Source organism: Pseudorca crassidens, chromosome 11 (assembly GCF_039906515.1).
Source record: "Pseudorca crassidens isolate mPseCra1 chromosome 11, mPseCra1.hap1, whole genome shotgun sequence".
Classification (NCBI taxonomy): domain Eukaryota; kingdom Metazoa; phylum Chordata; class Mammalia; order Artiodactyla; family Delphinidae; genus Pseudorca; species Pseudorca crassidens.
This window is the reverse complement of record NC_090306.1, coordinates 94,541,802-94,562,924: the sequence shown is the minus strand read 5'-3', so window position 1 is coordinate 94,562,924 and position 21,123 is coordinate 94,541,802. Positions and strand designations below refer to the sequence as shown.

The 21,123-nt window shown below is 39.1% G+C and overlaps 1 protein-coding gene across 22 annotated transcripts in view; it reads left to right on the top strand.

Annotated features, from left to right (window-relative positions):
- Positions 1 to 21,123, top strand: part of RBFOX2 (RNA binding fox-1 homolog 2) — a 261,970-nt gene that overhangs the window by 48,533 nt on the left and 192,314 nt on the right. The window contains exon 1 of one of the 22 annotated variants that reach the window (XM_067697911.1): positions 12,634 to 12,748. The exons of the other annotated variants lie outside the window; for them this stretch is intronic. Coding sequence (XP_067554012.1) covers positions 12,707 to 12,748 — 42 coding nt within the window. The 5' untranslated portion in view covers positions 12,634 to 12,706. Of the gene's footprint in view, positions 1 to 12,633; positions 12,749 to 21,123 lie in introns of those variants that run through there. 22 annotated transcript variants of the gene reach the window in all.

Genomic DNA, 21,123 nt, shown 5'->3' with positions numbered 1-21,123 from the left:
CACTGCAAGATAGATACAGGACTTGATAGTGAGCATGTAGAAGCTTTTATAGTATTTTGATGGAGTAATTTTGTGAGTGTTGAATCTAATAATAAAACGTTTGGGGTTGTATTTTATATGTCTTTGTTTTTTTTAAATTTCATTTTTTCTAGTAGTTCATTTTATTGCATTTTACAAAAGTACCATTCCATGATGGATTGGGAATTAAAAAAAGAAAGGGGTTGCTACAGTTAGTTTGAGAAGCCCTGCACTGTGCGGTGCTGCCTCTCTCCATTTGTGATACTTGCATCAGTAGGCAGTTTGCTCTGGCATTTCAGCTGACTCTGAGTTCTGAATGGCAGCAGGGACAGGGTCAGTAGAAAGGGGAAGAGGCAGGAGGGAAGGTGAGGGTCTAGTGGAGACTCTGGGAGAAGGCTTCAGACTGCTCTCAAGTAACAGAAGGGTGAATCCCAGGTCTCCTAAGATGAAGGTGGATACCATGCTTCCTTTGGTCAAATGCAGTGTTTGGATTGTGGCCACCTTTCTGTAGAGTCCTTACCTGCTTTTTATTACTGTCTGCGGCAATGCTGGTGTTGTTATAGAGGAGAACAAATACAGGAAAAGGAATTTATAGAAATAAAGTTGACAGAAGGTAAGAATTCAGAAAATCTGAAACCTCCTTTTCCCTCTTCACAACTGCACGTGAGCACTCACCTTGAAGTGTTTTCCCTTTAAGGGAAAGGCTGCAGTTTTTTGGCAGAGCTGAGAGTTTTGATTGGCCCCCTCTACTGCTGTTTGCCACGAAGAATCCTGACCAGTCCAGTTTTGTTCAGAGCTGGTTGGGGAGTCAGCTGAGCTGCCAAGTTCTCTGCACCCAATTCGAAATGTATTAGTGTTTAGGGAGTGGGCCAAGTCTCTCAGATGCGCCTCCTACAGTTCAACTTTCCATGTTCCAGGAGGAAATGTGACCCTCCTGTTTCTGGAACCCCAGGTCACAGATTCTTACTTCTCTCTGAATGCCTTTGAAGCCTTGCCAGTTTAGGGAAGCGGGGAGATTAACTCACTGAAGGGAGTATGTTTTTAGGGAGGTTACCCAGAATGGGATACCCTAATTAGTGGCCCAGGAAAAGGAGCCCACATCCTTCAGGTTACCTAGGATATGACGTTAAGGAAACAAGTATCAGTCTTATGGGATTCTTTTTATGAAATGGCAAAACAGGCCCTCTAATTTAGATCCTTGTTTGACCAATTTTAGTTATGATGAAACATCGATCACACTGATGTAGATAAAGGCAGGCAATATCGCATGGTACGTATCTCTTGCCAAAACCCTTACATGTGGTCTACAGTAAACTGCTGCCGTTCTGGTTGTGGCCGAGGGCAGGACTGCGGACCTGTGACCGTTCTAATTGCAAACCTTGTACTTGCTTTGCTGGTTCTTAATCCCTAGAACCAAGCTAGGGTCAAGAATGGGTTCCTGATTGCCATGGGTATGACTGTTGAGATAGTTTTCAGTGCTCCTGTGCTGGTGACAGCTGTAGGTTGGGAGGTAGTTTATGTAGGTCTGCCCTTTTCTCTATGGGGATAAGCTACTTATTTAACATTTATTGAACCTGTGATAAGTATAGGCAGTTTATAATGCCAGCTTTTAAATTTCAAGGCAAAATAATTTTGATAATTTTCAGATTCATTAGAACCCTCTTAACATTTGAACAGAAGGTGGAAGATAAGAGAATGAGGCATGTGGAGGAAGCGGCATTCTGGGATCTGTCACAATACTTTATCCTTACCTCAGTGTCATCAAGTCTGGGAATAAAACTACGTCCGAACATCTCTGTGTCTCTTCTGTAGGTTATAAATTTCCTGAGGAGAGGGCAGTTTCTGATCCTGTTTTGTATTTCTCAGAGAGTCTGACCTTCTTGGTAGATTCAATAAATATTTGTTGAGATCAATTAAATAAATAAGCAGCTTCTAAAGTAAGCACAAAGGACAGAGTGCTAATTCAGTAGTTTATTTGTGAATTTAGTTCTCCAGGTCTTCATGCTGTACTTCTCTGATCAGGTTCCTGAGCCCAAATGACTCGCCTGGTACTTGGCCTTAAACTTTCTCCCCTCTGCCTTTGGTTATGCTCTCCCTAAGCAACGAGAAGACGGGGAATGAGGTTTATAGACGATTCAGACCAGCAGACACACTCCGCTCCTTCTCCCCCACCACACACCCAACTCCTTTCTGTATGGTCTTTGGGGACAATTAAAATTTTTTTTGCCGTAAAGGTAATGATTCCTAGGTGAAGTTGGGAATTCCTAATTGTGTATGTACTCATATTTTTGTTAGGTGTGTGGAATTTGAGGGGGTAGCAGTGCTGGAAATAACCTTAGGGTCTCTTCCTCCCCACCACGTTTTACCAGTGACAAAATAGAGACCCAGAAAGGTTAAGCAGTTTATTCCTAGCCACATGGTGAATTAATCGTTCATCAAGACTGTTCTCCAGGTCTGCCAAGTCCTAGTTCTAGGCATTTACCGCACTACCAGAGAAGGCCTGTTTTTTATAGAAAGAATCAGTAAAACCTGACTTCCGGCAAAAACGAATATTGGCAATTTAACTTAGGAATGTGAGTGCAAAACCTTTTTCCCTTTTGAATGCTAGAACTATCCCAGAGTTTCTCTTTTTCTGCTTTTTGCATGATTTAGAAGACAGAACAAAAAGAGAAAAGTTGCATAAAGGATATGCTTCATTTAAATGCTTAAAGAAAAAAGTAGGGCACTTCAGATTCCTAAAAATAACATTTTTTTAAAAATCCCAAAATTGTGTAAAAAGGGATTTTAGTTGCACGAATTCTGTAATTTTCTGGGGTTGTCTGGGCCGGGGGAGGATGCTAGCTCTCCAAGTGCTTTATGTTATATTCCTCTTTTTTTTGTGGTGACCCCAGAACGGGAGATGGAGAAACGTTCTCTGAAGAGTGATCTGGGGGGAGGGATGAGAAAGTTGCAGGCGGGAAAGCTCAGCCTAGCGGTTTTAGAGAGGGTTGTTATTTTTCTTTTTTAAAAAGGAAAGGTCTGCTAGGAGCCTGGTCCTAACTGATTCCAGATGGGCCTGCTCCAGTACAAAGGTTTTCAGTGTGTTTGGGATGGGACAGACCATGAGGGCCCCCTGAGCACTTCCTGTGCAGCTAGGCAATTGTACTCACCTAATCAGAAACAGCCGTCATTGCTGGGCCTCAAGAGCAGCCATCTTGGGCTGTCTTTGTGCCTCATTCTGTGAAACTGCCCTCTTCTCCTGCCTGGTTCATCTCCCCATTCTAGTCTCCTTTCCTCTCTAATCTCTTCTCTGTTTGTTTTCAGGGGACATATATATTACTTATGGGGTGGGAGCAGTGGGGAGGAGGAGGACGGGAAGGGAGAAATAGGAGGAGGGAGGAGGGTGAACAGCCAAATTAAAGACAGATGCTGAAAGACTTTTTTTCCTGGACCTGGGAGATATTTGCTGGAAGTGGGTATTGGGAACATGAGAATGTGAAGCAGACAGGGGAAACCAAGCCAACTCTGTTTTTTAATTTCTTCAGTCCGGCATCCTTTCCAGAAGGGCTCAGAATAATACGTGGTTTGTTTACATTATAAACTGAGTATCACTGGCCCTTTCTGGCTGTGTGCCACAGGGCGAGTTTGACAGTGACTTTAAGCCCAACAGAGATAGAAAGATGTTTTGTGCTCACATCCCATGGAGCATTGTTGCCAGGGGAGCATACCTTCCGTGCTCTGATGGAGGCTTGAATTTGGCCACCTTCTCAACTACTGCAGTGCATCTCAGGCACTCTGCACAGATGAAAAGAGGATTTTGTGGTGATGCTCAGCTGCAGGGACTATGAATCGTTCCCGTGGGCCCTCCACACTCCACCAAGGATATATTTTATGTATAAATTTGATTTTCTCTTTTGGCGCAGATACCTGTTAGACCATTTGGTTCAGATGTATGCTTGGTGTTTGAATCTCAGTTTTCTGGATCTAGCTGATGATTGCAGAAACTCTGTGGGCCCAGGGGTTCGTCTGGGTCCTTGCAGTTTCATCCTGATCCATTTGGCTGTCGTATTCATGTTATTGCATAAATGTGAATTTATTAGGATTGAATACGTAAAATTCTGTGTAGGAATAAAGTTCTCCGAGGCCTTGAGTCTTAAAAAGCTGCTTTTTATTTTTAATTGGAATTTTTTTGGGGGAAATTGTAGATTCACATGCAGTTGTACAAAAGCTGCTTCTGAAATGGCAGGAAAGCAGAGGTTCTGATTTAGAGGCGGATAGACACCTTTCCTTGTCTTCTGAAGCAGAGTGGAAGAAGATTGGATGAGGGGCCCTTGAGCCCTCCGCTCACCTTGTTGGCTCTCTGCTGTCTTTGGTGTACGCACTTGTCAAATACTAGAAGTGCTCTAGCACGAGAAGTACCCAGTTGCAGTCCCTAGTTCAGGCAGGCCATACCATGAAACCTTGCTGATGTGCTTGAGCAGAGACAATGCTCAGAATGTAGGGATAGATTGGGGGTGGAGACATTGTAGACCTTGGAAGAAGTGAGTTGGAATTGATAGGGTTGAATCAACCAGACATATTTGGTTGGGATCACTAGGATTACTCCGTTCATTGTTTTCCTATTAGCTTAGATGTCATCTTCCTAAAGAGGCCTTCTTTAACCTAAAGTACATTTATGCCAATTTTTTTTAACATTTATTGTGATTTGCAACTAAATATTTGCTTATTTACTTGGTAAAATATTTTTCCCTAATTTGACTATACTTCATGAAGGCAGGGACTGTGTCTGTTTTTCATACTGTATATGTGGTACCTAGACTAGTAGGTGTACATATCATAAAAGTTCGTTGAATGAATATCATGGGAAATTATGGTTCCTGCTGAAAAGCTTAATTCTTAGTTGGCCAACCCTTTGCCTACTATTTTGGGTCAGAATAGAGACTTGGAAAATTTTCTAGATGAAAGAGTTTTAATCCCTTAGGCTTCTTCTCTTCTTGTAACAAATCAGTAAACTACCTTAGCTTGAGGTCATCACTTAAGCTCATTTACTAATAGATTCTTGCATCATTTCAGAAAATGTGTTTAAGGCCTAGAATCCCAGGCTCTGAAGCATCTGGTCCACCCTGACCTCTAAAATTAGTAGACTTATTCTTTTCCCTCCTGTTCTACGTGTTTAGAAGAGTAGCACAATTCTATTTTAATGCTTGTTACAAAATAGAATAAGGAAAACACGATGACTCTGGTTTAAAAACTCTCTGCTCATCTAAATTGGTTTAATGGCTAGTCTTTCCTTTTACCACTTCAGCTTCTCATCTTGGAAATGACCTTCCCTAGATTTATCTTTATAAAGGGGGTCACATATATATTAGATCCCTAACTCACTGGGACTCTTTCTTAGGCTTGGCATTTTGTTTGTTTGTTTCTAAGTAACTTTTCTCCCCAAGACCAGGAAGAAAAGGTTAAGTAATTATGGGCAAGAAAATTAGAAAACATATAGGAAAAAAATGTAGGGTTGTGTGGGTGTGTAAGAGTGTTTGTGTATGCATATATATATTGATATTTTCCCCTTCTCTGCCACATTCTTCTGTACCTAGAATGAGATTTTTTTATTCTGGGAAAAATTGCATAACTTCTGGTCTCGGCTGTTTCTTTTAGGTAGTTGAACTATAAAATACTGAATTTGTAGCTGTTACCTTATTAAGGTCTTTGGTCTACTCTTTTGAAAACTGGTAAATGATGTGGTTTTTAGATATGTGTATTGAAGCAGTACCAGTAATAAAGTATTGCCTTTGTCCTGCTGTTCCTTATTGAAGTCGAAATTTGCTTGGAGAGCTGAGAGTCATAGAGGATTGTTATTTTTGAGCTCTGAGGTCAAAATCCTCACAATTAATATTTAAGTGTTATGCTGTCAGCTAAGGTCAATATTCATTTAGGTCAGGGATCACCTCTTATATATCGCTTTTATCTCTTGTAGCACCTAACACAGTCCTGGGCACATGAGAGGTGCTCAGTGCAGTTAATTTAGTGTGATCTTGTGTAACTCACAGGTTGAGTTGGTTGATCTGTTTTTTGGAGGAAAACATCACTTGTGCATTTTATAGACACGTACATGGTGTGCCTGGGAATTTTTAAATATGTATTTAAAATGCTACTTTATTCAAGTTTCTAGAGGAAAACATATGAGAATATCTTCAAGGTATTCTTTACTTGAACCAGGACATAAATAATAACTATAAAGGAAAAAAATGATAGATGGACTACATTAGCATTAGGGCTATCTTTTCATTAAAATGCACCATTAAGAAAATAAAAAGTCATGCCACAGAGTAGGAGAAGATATTTGCAATACACGTATCCGGCTGAGATCCAGAATACATAAATAACTCCTTCAAATCAGTATATAAAAGAAGTCCTGTAAATTAATCTTTGAACAAGCCAGAAAAAAAAAATGAGCAAAAGATTTGAATAGGTACTTCACAAAAGATGAGAAGTGGTCGACATCGTTAATCATCAGGTAAAACAAATAACCATAGTGAGATACTACTACACTAACTCCAGAAAGACTGAAATGGAAAGGGCACACGCTACCAGGTGTTAGTGAGGTTGTTCAGCATCAGGAACCCCCCTCAGGAGCCCTCATGCACTGCTGGTGGGGATGTAAGTTGGTACAACTTTGGAAAATCTGCAGTTGGCAGTATCTATCAAAGCTGAACATAAGTGTACCCTATAACCAGCACTTCTACTCATGCTTATATGCAACAGAAATGTGTACGTATGTGCACCAAAAGACATGCACAGGAATGTACGTAGCAGCATTTTTAGTAATAGCCCCAAGCTGGAAATAACACAGTTGCCTTTCAACAGTACTGGAATATTTTCCAATAAATTATAGTTATAAAATGGAATACTTTACAGTAATAACAGTGAATGAACCATTGCTGTATTCAACAAATGAGTCAGTTTCACAAATGTAATGTGGAACGAAAGAAGCCAGCACAAAAGTACAGTATATAATGTGTGATTTCAGTTATATGAAGTTTAAAAACAGGCAGAATGAATCTATGGTGTTAAAGTCATTACTGTGAGCTGGTAGGAGTGACTTTGCAAAGCGCCCTAGATGGGCTTCCAGTATGCTGATAGTGTTCTCTCTCTCTCTCTCTCTCTCTCTCTCTCTCTCTCTCTTTTTTTACTTAGATGCTGCTTTACATGGGGGGTTCACTTTGTGGAAATTCATTGAGTTGTATACTTCTGATTTTTTCCCATTTCTGTATATATAGTCACTTCTGTAAAAAGTTTACTTAAAAATTAGATTTTCTTTTTGTCCTGTGAAAAGCCTATAGATAGCTTTTCCTCTGATGCATGTACTAATCCTTTGCCTGTCAAAGCTGGTAGGATGTGGGCGTGCATATACATTTATGTGTTTGTATATTAGAGATGTCGTATGGGCATGAAGATGCTTCTCTTATTAATGTAAATTTGCTTGTCAAGTATTCAACACACTAAGAGTTTCAGACAGCCATTGGAAAAGAAAAGTGATAAAAAAAAAACTCCACTGATCACTTTTTAAACTAGCTCTCTGAGAAGAATAAGGAAACTTTCACTCTGCCTCACTGTGTAGCAAATTTGGGGTTTGCTCTGCAGATAGAAGAACCTCTTCATTAAATGTTCTCCATCACTAAAGGCTTCATTTTCAGAAGAATGCACCTCCTTTTGACCTTTATTCTTTTTATAAAATTAAGATATAATTGAAATACAACATTACATTAGTTTTAGGTGTACAGCATGATTCAATATATGTATATATTGCAGATGGTCACCATAATATGTCTAGTTAACATCCATCACCACACGCAGTTACAGAGTTTTTTTCTTGTGGTAAGAATTTTTAAGATCTACTCTCTTAGCAACTTTCAAATATATGGTACAGTATTATTAACTGTAGTCACCATGCTGTCCATTACACCCCCATGTCTTATTTATTTTATAACTGGAAGTTTGTACCTTTTGACCACCTTCACCCATTACCCCACCCCAATCCCTACCTCTGGCCACCACCAATCTGTTCTCTGTTAGGGTTTGGGGTTTTTTTTGTTTGTTTCTTTGTTTGTTGTTGTTGTTGTTTTTAATATTCCTCATATAAGTGAGATCTTACAGTATTTATCTTTCTCTGTCTGACTTATTTCACTTGGCCTAATGCCCTCAAGGTCCATCTGTGTTGTTGCAGATGGCAGGATTTCCTTCTTTTTATGGCCAAATAATATTCCATTGTATATATATACCACATTTTCTTTATCCATTCATCCATCAGTGGTTACTTAGGTTGTTTCCATGTCTTGGCTGTTGTAAATAATGCTGCAATGAACGTGGGCATGCAGGTATCTTTTCGAATTAGTATAGTGCTTTTGTTTCCTTCAGATAAATACCCAGAAGTGGAATTGCTGGATTGTATGGCAGTTCTATTTTTACTTTTTGAGGAACCTCCATACTGTTTTCCGTAGTGGCTTCACCAGTTTACATTCCCACCAACAGTGCACAAGGGGTCCCTTTCCTCCACATGCTCACCAGCACTTGTTATTTCTTGTCTTTTTGATAATAGTCATTCTAGCAGGTGTGAGGTGACATCTCATTGTGGTTTTGACTTGCATTTCCCTGATGATTAGTGATGTTGAGCACCTTTTCACGTACCTGTTGGCCATCTGCAGGTCTTCTTTGGAAAATGTCTATTCAGATCCCCTGCTCATTTTATAATCAGATTGTTTGTTGTTTTGTTATTGAGTTGTATGGGTTCTTTATGTATTTTGGATATTAACCCCTTATCAGATATATGATTTGCAAATATCTTCTCCCATTCAGTAGGTTGACTTTTCATTTTGTTGGTAGTTTCTTTTCTTGTGGAGAGGCTTTTTATTGACCTTTATTCTTATCATGGAAACTATAAAGAGAGGAACTCTTCACATGATATTAAAAAAATTTTCCCCCTTACTCTATGGAAATCTAACTCAAAGCAAGGCAGTTTAGGAAAACCTAACCTGGATGAGGTAGAAAATCATGTGGCCTTGACTTCTCTCAACTGGTCATATCTCTCAATTCTCAGTCTGGCCTTAGTAAAATTCTTGAAAGTCATCTTAAGATTGCCATGTTGTTTTCTGACCATACCTGCGTAAATCTTCGTTCTCTCTCCCTGGAAGGCCCTTACTTGCCTCATTTACCTCAGTAAACTCCTGGAGCTCATTCTCCACGATACCTTTGAGAGGTAGCCATTCCTCTTGTGTCTTCTCACTCTACCTGTATACTCTGCCATATCACAGACTACACATAACTGTGTTTATTTGGCCTCCAGTGCTCGCCTTTTGAGACTTACCAGCTGGCATGTGGTAGGTATTCAAGAAATATTGAAAGAAAGTATGAATGATTTGGCATATTTTCTAAAAAACAATAGCTGTTTTCTACGGATTAAAAGTCGATGATAATAGTTGATATTAGTAGATATATTCTAAATTTTTTCAGAAGTGATACTTTGTGTTAATTTCTCAGTAAACCCAGGAATGTATTTACAGCAGGGGGCGTATTGTGGCAGTAGGCAGGAGGGATGCTAACTGGTTTACATGGGTATCGGACATGAGCCCTTGGCCTCTTTAGCGTGGTCCTCTAATAGCTGATTTAATATTAGTGGAATCTCTGGAGAAATACTTTGAAATGCTCTCATTCTGTGTGCAGAATGTGAGATCATAAATAATCTAATGTACAGATCTTGACTGCACAGGGTTTATGGATTAAAATCAGCAGATGAGACTGTGTAGGCATTAGGACCTTATGACTGGGACAGTGTAGGCATTTTGACAGTGATAATTTTGTTCATCTCAAATATTATAAAATTTAATTCCAGAATATGTTATCTGAAGTTTTATCATTTCACTTCAGCATGTAATTTCTCAAGCCAATTTTAATTTTAAAAGATCTGAGTAGAATCATTGCCATTTGTCCAGAAGTTTAGACTAATAGGATTAGGATAATAAATTAATAAGTATTGAGTGCCTGCTCAGCGTTTAAAACTGTTAGTATACCTAAAAAGTATGACTTTGACCTTGATGTCAAGCAATCTGTATTTTATTTTATTTATTTTTAAATTTTTTTTTTGGCTGCATGGGCTCTTCATTGTGGCATGCGGGCTGGGTTCTCTAGCTGTGGCGTGCAGGCTCCAGAGCACATGGGCTCAGTAGTTGCTGCACATGGGCTTAGTAGCCCTGGGGCACGTGGGATCTTAGTTCCCCGACCAGGGATCGAACCCACATCCCCTGCAATGGAAGGCGGATTCCTGACCACTGTACCACCAGGGAAGTCCCGCAACCTGTATTTTATTGATGACATAAGAAATCACAGATACAAAGTGATTTCTGACTGTTTCTTTCCAACCCCAACTGTCTGTAAATGGGAGGCCAAGCAGAAAAAACACAGGCTTTGGAGTCCAAACACATCTGGGTTAGAATCTTAGCTTTTAAAAAAATTAAATAACAAATTATATAACCGTGGTCACATTGACATCTCTGGAACTGTTGTTTCTCTGTTTTCAAAGAGATGTAAGAATATATGCAAGTTGCAGTTTTTTGGTTTTATTTTTGAGAATTAATGACAACCCATATAAACCCCCTGGCACATAGTAAGTACACTTAATGTGTGTTTGAATGAAAGGAGTGGGTAAATAGAGCTTTATTTGCAGTAGTCCACGTAGTCCAGACCATTCTTGATAGATGTCATAATGATAACTAATGTAAGTCAAGCTGCATAATTGATTGGATGGGCAATCTTGGGAACTGTGCTTCAGTCTTCCCATTGCGGAATAAGGTGACTGACCTTCTGTTTGTTTAAGAATATTGAGGAGAACTTTTAGAAGAGTGTTCATCTTAGTTAGCCTGTGGAACCGTCTGATTAGTGGTGTACACAGTAAAGCTTTCACACAAGGAGTGGCTTGTCACGAGTCCACGTGGAGTGAAATGAGGAAGTACAAACCTCAGAGATGGGCTAGTCATGCTGTGTTCCTCCTCCCCCTGACTGCCCCCCCCATGTGAGTTTCCATTGTTTATTAGCAAATACCGCATCCTTTGCTGTGTTCTGTAGCAGTTCTGAAGCTTAGTCTGGATGCCTGTATGTTAACTGGTGGGGCATTTTGACTCTGCTGAATGTTCCAGATTGTTTAAATTCTGTTTGGGGCAAATGACTATTTATCGTACAAAATTATTTTCCTTTCATGTCTATTTTTTCACTGGAGAGTTGGTGCCCTGGAGCTGAGTCTCTGCCCTGCAAACCCAAAATACAGTTTTCCTGGGTGTGTCTTATTTTAATCCACCCCCTTTCATACTGTAAGGCTCTGACCTGCTTGGAGCCTTTCCTACTTGGTTACAATTGATGCTTTGTCCTTTAGAGTCATATATGACTAGCCACTGGGTTGACTCAGTGTTCAGCTATCAAATATGGCTCTGACAAAAAATCATTTCCCTAGAAATGGGCAGCCAAGCTGGAAAATGAAACCCTGGTCCATATTGAGTCATTTAGGGAGAATGAGTAGCAGTTTCAAAATTAGAGTTAGGACTAAGCAAAGAAAAGATAGGGCCAGCTCCAAAATTGAGAACTAGTCAAAGATTAGCTGGATTTTACTAGAAGTAGACACCTTGGGGGGAACTATCTGTGGTTCAAGAAAGTATGCATACATTGTGCCGTATCTAATGAGTATGGAGGGATCATTTTCTAGAAGTTCATGTTCTTCCTCTGTGGATTATTGATTTCTGTTAATATCCACAGGAATTTCACTACTAATGATGTCAGCTTACTCTATATTCAGTCCCTTTGGCCAAGGGACTTAAACTACTTTACATTAATTTTGTCAGTAATTCTTATAACATCCCTGTGTGGGAGCTGCTTTTGAGATGAGGGATGTCAGAACTTGCTCTAGTTTACATAGCAGGTCAGTCTCTGGGATGGAAAATTCGACCCAGGATTTGTGGTTCTAGGCTTAGCATGTTTGGTCACTGAAGTGTGCAGTCTTTCAACTTCACTTCTCTCCCCTTTTCCTCCTCCTTTTTTTCCTCTGCTGGAGGAAATAATATCAAGCAAATAGCGAGGGAATCCGGTCTTCTGAGTGGTTGGAGACTTAGGAATTCTGCCTTTAGGCATGGAGTTTCCAATCCTTGGCTTGAGATGGAAAGAAACAGCAGAAGACCGATGCTCAGCCCATAACATGTCCTAACTGGTTTTTTGACCAGTGCGTACTTTTATTTTTGTTCTTTTTTTTTTTTTTTCTTATTGGGAGGAGAGGAGGGTGTGAGAGTTTTCTGTGTGCCAGCCTTATATGTGGAACAGTCAGATGTTTTTAATGCTCAGCAGATACTGCTTTGGGTTGGGGGCCAGAGAGAAAGAGGTGAAGCAGCCACTTTAGGGTGGGGTTGAGAGAAGGGTGGAATGTAGGAAGGAGGACGTTTCTCTGTTTTCTTAGTCATAGGACTTTGAATCCCAAGTAGCTAAATTTAGCTCAGGTTCCTGTTGAAAGCATCATTTTTTGGGGGCGGGTGGTAAGGGGAGAACGGAAAACCTTTTTGTGTATCCTGCTCCATGAAGCCAATAGGGAAGCAGGAGGAGGTGAGGTTGCCATAGAGATGGTAGCTGTGTGCAAGGGGAGAGCAGCAGGGTTTAGAATTCCAGGAAGGAAGAGAGAGTGATGTCATCAGATTCCATGGACCAGCCCAGGAACCCCTGTGAGGTTGGTGGGGAGTTGGGTGTGCGTGGGGGGTGGTGGATGGGAGTTTGTGCAGGGGAATTGTGGCTTCAGTAAGGTGTGGGGAGTCCAGTTCAAGCACAGAGGTTGGTTGTGTGGAATCGTGCTGATCTGCGTTAATGCCTGCTTTTTAAAAATCTGTAAATCATTCTGAATTTGCAGAATATTTTCTTTGTTGAAAAGGATGTATTCATTTAACAAAGGAGCTAATCCAGATGTAGGAATATAATACCTGTCTAGAGTTATGTTCCCTGTAGTATTTGTGTGTGCCTTTATCCTCTGTACGTGAGGGTATTTGTGCACCTATTTTGGACATATAGTTGCCTTTGTAGGATGCCTTTTATGGTGCTGCATGCAGTTAAATGCTTTATTAATGCCTGATTATTATATTTATTTTTCTACGGATGGGTGTGTATAAATAAAGCACACTTTTTATTTTTAAAAAATCTGGAAGGAAATCAAAGCCATTGCTTTTGCAGCAGAAAGGAGAACTGCATGCTTCAGGACAGTTGTTCTGAACATATGCGTGCGTGTCCGTACTGATAGTGAAGGGCAAATGTGTTTCTTTTGGAATGAGTGAGGGGCTAATATTTTTAAAAACAAATATAACAGTCTGTGCATCCAGATGAGTATTGTCCTTCAAAATAGTCACTTTGACTCTGGTGATACAGCCACTGCGCAAAACATAAAGAACTCTCCTTTGGAATCAGCTTCAGAGATGAGTGATGAGGACAACATTTTTAATATCTAACATCACATTTTTTATTTAAAAAGAATACCTAGCTTGATCAGACACTGGATTTCTTTGAACTGGCTTTTCCTGATTTGGGGTTGTCAAAAAAATCAAATCTGTGTTCAAATGATGAGCTTTTGTCCCAGTTAAAGATATTTAAAGTCATAGGTTTAGGTTCTGAAGGCATTTTCATTTTCAGATCAAGAGCTCCTAGATTATGTAGTTTAGCAATGGCTGCATGAATGATGGCAACATCTGAGGAATAAGAGCATAGCCTTCTCAGGGCACAGTCTTCTGAGGTGACCCATGTGGACTTACTTGTTCAACTGTGTTTGTTAAAATCAGTGACATTACCATTGGGTGATCGAAGCAGCGTTTTGTGATGTGTCTGAGGGCACAGACTAAGGAACCAGATTGATTCAAGCGTGCACCCCTGTTCTGCTGCTCAGTGACTGACCTTGGACAAGTAGCAGTCTCTTGGTGCATTGGTTTCCTTGTGTCTAAAATGGGGATGATAGTGCTATAAGTACCAACCTTACAGTGTGGTGCTGAGGGAAAGTAAACTAATACAGAAAACACTTAGACATTTGGTATGTTCTCAATCAGTGTTTCCTTTGGCTATTGTCATTAATAATTAATTATACATTTCTTTGAATCACAGAATTATGAGGTAGAAGGTTTCAGACACCCTGAATGTCCAGGAGGGAGGGGCCTAGGAATCTATAATTTTTAAGTGATTGCCAGATGATTACGATGAACAGCCAGGTTTGGGAACCGCTGTGTGTAATCCGTTTTGAGTATGGCCCAAGCGCTAGAAGTGTCATCATTTCCTGAAATCTTATTAGAAGTGCAGAATCTCAGGTGCCATCCCAGACCCAATGAATCAGAATCTGCATTTTTAACAAGATACCCTGCAGTGACCTGTATGCATGTTAAAGTTTAAGGAACACTGCTTTTCTTCTACCAGTGGGAGTAATTGGGTGATAACTACAGGTTAAAGATGGATTATTTCTCAGTTATTCCCATTGGTAGAAGAGAAACAGTCAGGCTAAGCCAGTGTGTAGATGAGCCTGCACTTCCCTTCCCTGTTGCTTAGCCTATAGGGATAAGTGCTTTTCTGGACTAAGTCACTGTGTACCATTTAACGGAAAGAAGAGAGTTATAATTGTGCCTCTGCCTCTACCACTTACTAGTTGTTTGGCCTTGATCTAGTCATTCAACCTCTCTGAGTCTCAGTGTCCTCAGCTGATAACGGAAATAATACCCAGACCATGCAATAATGTGCATGAAGTATCTAGCACATTGCAGTGTCTGCACACATTAGTGCCTCCCCCCTCCCCCGCCCCCTTCCCCCTTTCAGTGATGATCTGTGTAGTAGTTCTGTTCCCTCAGAAAGGGCCACCAGTCGAGACCCAACACCATTCTCTCTGGGTAGTTTCCTTGCCTCTTGCCCTTCTTTCAGCTATCTCGAGCATCTCATTGTACTACAGAAAACCGTACGTATAGTTTTCTTTGCCACTTTTTTCTGTTAAGTGCCTTTTACTTAATGGAGACTATCTAAGAGGGCTGGAAGAACTACAGGAGTTGAATAGTGGAGCTGGTATAGGAATTAGGTGTGATGAGATCTGATAGAGGCAGCCCTTTCATGAATTCTTAGTAAGCTGACCATATGTTTTAGAAAATTAATTTGTATTTTAAAAAAATTGCCGTTTTTTAAAAAAAACCCACCATGAATTCATATGATTTCATTTAAAGTCTTCTAGACTAGTTGCAAGCAAGAACTAACATGGCATTTATCAGAAGATCCTTGAATTGTAATGAGCATTATCTTTTTTCTGACCAGGGAATTAATATGATAAGGGGAAGTTCAGGGACTTGCTCTGGGGACACCAGAAGTAGATGGCAGAGAGTTTAGGTCAGAGGATTGGCAATTGTAGCAAGTAGGGCATTGGAAGCAACAGCAGGAGTAGGAGATAGAAAGGCCCATTGTCACTCAGCCATATAAATCTTAGGGGACTGAGGGATAAGGCAGGATTGTGAACTCAAAGCGTATAATAAAAATTGTTATAATAATAGCTTTCCTCTCTATAAGGTGGGTACACTCCTAGGTGCTTTGTATATATTATGCGTAATCTTAACATCTCTGCAATGTATAGGAATAATAGATCAGAGAGGTTGAGTAACTTGCCCTCAGTCACTCAGCTAATAGCAACAGAGCTCGTTTGAAATCATGTTGAATAGCAGCGTGAGTGATGAGACTGTTTTAAAAGCTAAATTGAAATAGCAAATATATGCCAGTTAAAGTAAAATTTATTTTGTCTGTATTGACCTTTATGGCTAAAGGGTTAACATGTTAGCCTATCTCGGAGGGATTTTTGGATTGTTGCAGAATTATCCTTTTGGGATATATTTCCTTTATACTCTGAGGCTAATAAAGAGGTATCTTTTTTTTTTTAAAGTCTGCAGTTCAGTGAAAGAGCAGTTTCAACTGAATATCATGATACAAGGGTTGTTTGACCATGGGATTTTGACTATGACCCATGATAAGAGATCCATTTTATGTGACAACCTAGTGTATAGTTAGATGTTTATCTGTATATATGTGACCAAAACACGTTTCATGGAATAATTTTTACCCTTACTAAACGTGAGGTACTTGATTCTTTCTTTCTGTTTAAAAATTCTATTGTAGTCCAGTATAGTGATTCTTAAAAGTGTGGTCTATGGACCTCACTTCCCCCGCCCACAAAGGTACCCAAGAACCTTTTAGGGGGGTCTTCAAGGTCAAAACTCTTTTCATAACATTAAGATGTTTTTTGCCTTTCCTACTATGTTGACATTTGCACTGGTGTTGTGTTAGCAATGATGGGTCGTCCTAGAGTGAATCAAGGCACCGGCACAAAACTGTACTGGTAGTCATTATTTTTTTTACCACCACACCCTTGTACTTAAAGGAGGGGCGAAAAAAGTCAGTTTCATTGATATTATATAATGAAATGTGTCAATATTGAGAAGATCTTTATGACTTAGTGAACCAGTATTTTATAAACAAACAATGCAAGATGTTACGTAATCATGATAGGTGAAAATTCATTCAAAATGCAGGACAGGCCAATGGGTCTTATGAAAAAAATTCATTGATATGGTTTCAGATGTCACACTGCAACTAACTTTTACAGAACTGTTACTTTTCAAGTTTTGGTATAATATTAAGGAAGAATATCCATAGATATGTGAAAAGACTATTAAAGTACTCCTACTTTTTCCAAATACATATCTGTGGAAGGACAGATTTTCTTCATATACTTTCACCAAAATAACATATCACAACAGATTGAAGGCAGAAGCAGATATCTTAGCCATCTTCTGTTAAGTGGGATGTGAAAGATATTTGCAAAAACAAAATGTAAGACAATGGCACTGTTCTCACTAAATTTTTTGTTTTATAAAATATAGTTAATTTTCATAAAATGTTTTATGTTAGCATAGTGGTTTATTATTGGTATTTTAAAGTGAATTAACAAATATTTTAAAAATTACGCAGTTTCAGTTTTTAATAGGCAAATACTAATCCTTATTAACTCCCATAAACAAAAGTTCTTTGGGATCTCTAGTAATTTTTAAGAGGGTAAAGGGATTCTAAGACCCGAAAGTTTGAGAGCTGCTGCTCTCTTTTTTTTTATTTTTTAATAATGATTGAGATCTCTTAAATTAAATCAGTCATGAATGCGTCTTGACTCAGTTTGAAAATACACTGAGCCAGAGTTACAAGAATTGCGTTGTGAAGGCAGGTAGCACTTTGCTAGATTTTACTAAAGTTGAGTTGATGTGGGAGAACACCCTAAGATGCGAAGTAAATTGAGTGAAGTTTAGATCTGGAAATTAGCTATTTGCAGTCATCCTTCAAACCCCATCCAGATCTTGCCTCCCATGACTTGCCGTGTTTGTAATTTCTTCATGCCTTTCTCACTGCATTATCAACTTTGTACACTTGTTCCCTCTGGACCTTATATTTACATTTTATTGCATGATTCATGTTGTGCTTATTTACATGCCTGTCTCTCTTACTAGACTATGAGTTCCTTAAGAAAAGAATCAGTAACTTATTTGTCTTTCTATTTCTGCCATAGTGCCAGACACATGAATGTCCTTCAGTAAATATTTGTTGAAGGAATAAATAAATGGGGAGAAAAAGGGAATGACCAGGTGAGGCCAGATTTAGAGTGTTTGGAACTTGATCATGTAAGCAATGGAGTGCCATTAGCATGGGAGTGATATGAGTGGTGTTTGATGAATTACCCTGGCCTGGTAAGAAAATTGGGAAGAGGTGGATGGAGACGGCTGGACCAGCTAAGAAGCTATTATTCAGTTATTTAGGCTTGACTCAGATGACCCAGGCCTGGATTAAGGTGAATGCTTTTGCCAGAGGTAATGAAAGATATGTGTGCTGAAAAATATTTACAAAAACAGAAATATAATATTACCCCTATTACCTCATATTTATTGCATACTTATCCTGAATATAGTTTTAAGGGCTTTATGTGTATTATTTAATCTTCACAGCATCCTTGAGAAGGTACTGTTATTATTCCTAATTTTTGATGGTTAAGTGAAAACTATATGTATTCGTTGTTGAAAAATTAGAAAATACAGATAGGCAAAAGAAAAAAAAAATGTATGTCACTCTATAAACCCAAACTCAACACCAAGACATAAACACTAAACATTTTGGGAAACATCCTTTTAGACTTAAGGGAAAAAAAGTTATGTGTATGTGCTATAAATGCCTGAATATGAGGAAACTCTGTATATAAGGCTTTAAGTTGTTTTCCATTGAAAGGACAAGCCATCCTAAATATATAAATTTTTAGGGATGTTGATGAAATAGGCAAATGTCTTTAAAATACTGATTTTATTTATGCATACATGCCTATTCAAAGTCTTATATAATAATTTAGAAACATTTTATTTTCTATGGTTTTGGGAAGAAAATTTATACATACTCTACGGCATCAGTATTTGTATCATTGCTTAGAACCACTGAGTCTTCAAATAGTTTTCCAGGGTATATACTGAGATGTGGCACTTTTTTGAATCCGTATCTGTTGTAGTCACTGATGATTTTATTTCAAGCTACAAGAACCCATTCAAATAACATCATTATCACCATATTGTATACTGCATTGCTTTTCAAAAAATGTTTTTATTGAGATGAAATTCACATAACATATTATTAGTCTTTTAGAAGTGAACAATTTGGTGGTATTTAGTACATTCACAGTATTGTGCAGACACCACCCCTATCTAGTTGCAAACACTTTTCTCACCCCATACCTATTAAGCAGTCACCCTCCATTTCCCTTTCCTTCCATCTGCTTTCGGCCTCTATGAATTTACCTATTCTTGGTATTTCATATAAATGGAATTATACAATATGAGACCTTTTGTGTCTGGCTTTTTTCATGTACCATCATGTTTTCAAGGTCCATTCATGTTGTAGCATGTATCAGCACTTTGTTCCTTTTTAAAGTTGAATAATGTTCCTTTGTATGTGTATACAATTATTTATTCGTTCATTGATGGACATTTGTGTTATTTCCACATCTCAGCTATTTTGCATAGTGTGTACAAGTACTTATATGAGTACTTGTTTTTAATTCCTTGGGCAATATACCTAGCAGTGGAATTGCTGGGCCATGCGGTAGTTCGATATTTAACTTTTTGAGGAACCACCAGACTATTTTCTTTAGCAGCTGCACCATTTTATATTCCTACCAGCAGTGTACAAGAGTTGGTCAATTTATTTTTAATGAGGAACACAATATGATGGGGAAAGTAAAGAGAAAATATGTGTGGCCTTCGAGTTTATTAGAGCTTTGTATCTCAGATTTTGCTTGGTGGACTTATTAAATATTTAGCATCATTTCAGCGCCAAGAATGAAATTTAGCTTAGGGAGATGTATCTAATCTATTTTAAGTGGCAAACAGACTAAGAAGTGAAGATCAGAGAAGTGAAAGAAGGGAAATTTAAATAGACTGTAAAATTCCTTGAGGGCAAAGGCCCTATTCATCTTTGTATCCTCTGCATTTAATAAAATACTTGGCATGTGATAAGCAGTATTGGGGGGGCGTCCCCAAGACTACCCCAGCTCCAATGATTTGCTAGGATTTACAGAATTCATTGTATAGACATACTCATGGCTATGATTTATAACAGTGAAAGGATACAAAGCAAAATCACCAAGGGAAAATTTGCATGGGGTGAAGTCCAGAAGAAATCAGGCTCCAGCTTCCTAGAGTTCTCTTGCAGTTGAGTCACACAGGATGTGCTTACTTCCTTCAGCCAGTGGTGGCAGTGTTGTCTACCAGGGAAGCTCATCAGGCTTAGCGCTGAAATTTTTCTTTTTGGGGCACGGCTGGGAAGGGTTGTTCACGTAGGCACCCTGTACCTAGCACATGCTCAAATTCTAGACTCCCAGGAGGAAAGCAGTGTTCGGCATAAACCGTATTGTTTGCACAGTTTAGGCACAGTGAGCCACTCTTACCAGTTCTGGGAATAGAACCCTCCTGATATCTAAGTTCCCAGGCACCAGTCAAGGCCAACCAGCAAACTGCCCTTTCTAAGTATAGCAGCCAGGACTGCTTTGTTCATTCTTTTCCCGTACATAGATGTTGAGTTCTTTAAAAAGTGTTGCTAGGTTCTGTGAAGAAAAATAAATGCTATAGTAGGGAACCAGCAGGGACTTGAGTATCAGACCAACCTGGATTTGCATTATTGTAGACAAATTGCATCATTTTCTGAGCTCAGTTTTCTTAATATTGAGAGATATATTACAGAGTTTTAGTGAGAATACAAAGTGATAACGTATAGAAAACATGAAGCACAATGACTGGCCTGTGTGAAATAAGTGGCTCTTAGCATTTTGTTTCAGCTCATCTGTACCAGTCTGGGTCCAATCAGGACAAAGAGACTATAAGTAATTTAGACAAGGAATTTAACATAAAGAATTGTTTACTATAACAGCAGATTGAATTAATAAGGGATTGGATTGTAAGAGGTAAAGAGAACTCTAAGGAATAGCAGATGTAATACAATAGATATAAAATAATGTAATAATATGATTGATAGATGATAATATATCATTAGTATAAAGTTAATTTGTAACAGCAGCTATCCTTAGGGCTGAGATAAAGCACCCCCAAAGTGAGCTGTCTCTTAAAAAAAAGATGGGGTATTTGGGGTGGAAGTGGTGAGTGTAACGAAGAACTACTGTCTGTCAGTTTTCTTGGTGGGGAGGTGGGACGAATTACCCTATGTTTTATTTTATTCTACTGTAGTGTGAAAGTTTAGTCTACCAGTTACCCATTGCACCTTCTGTTGGGCCTGTGTTGTTAGATACTACCAGATTCATATCCCTTGTAAGCCCTCTTATCTTTGGGTACCTTGAACCCTGTATGGTTTGGATGCGGAATGATGTCCTGTGGTTGCTAAGCAGTCTCTCTTCCTGACCCTACTTGTTGCTAGGATTTGTTTTTGTACGTAATAGCATGGGAACTTAGGTACATCTTCAGTTCCTGTGGTGTTCCCTTCCATGTTCCTGTTCAAAAGTAGGCTTACTACTTGAAA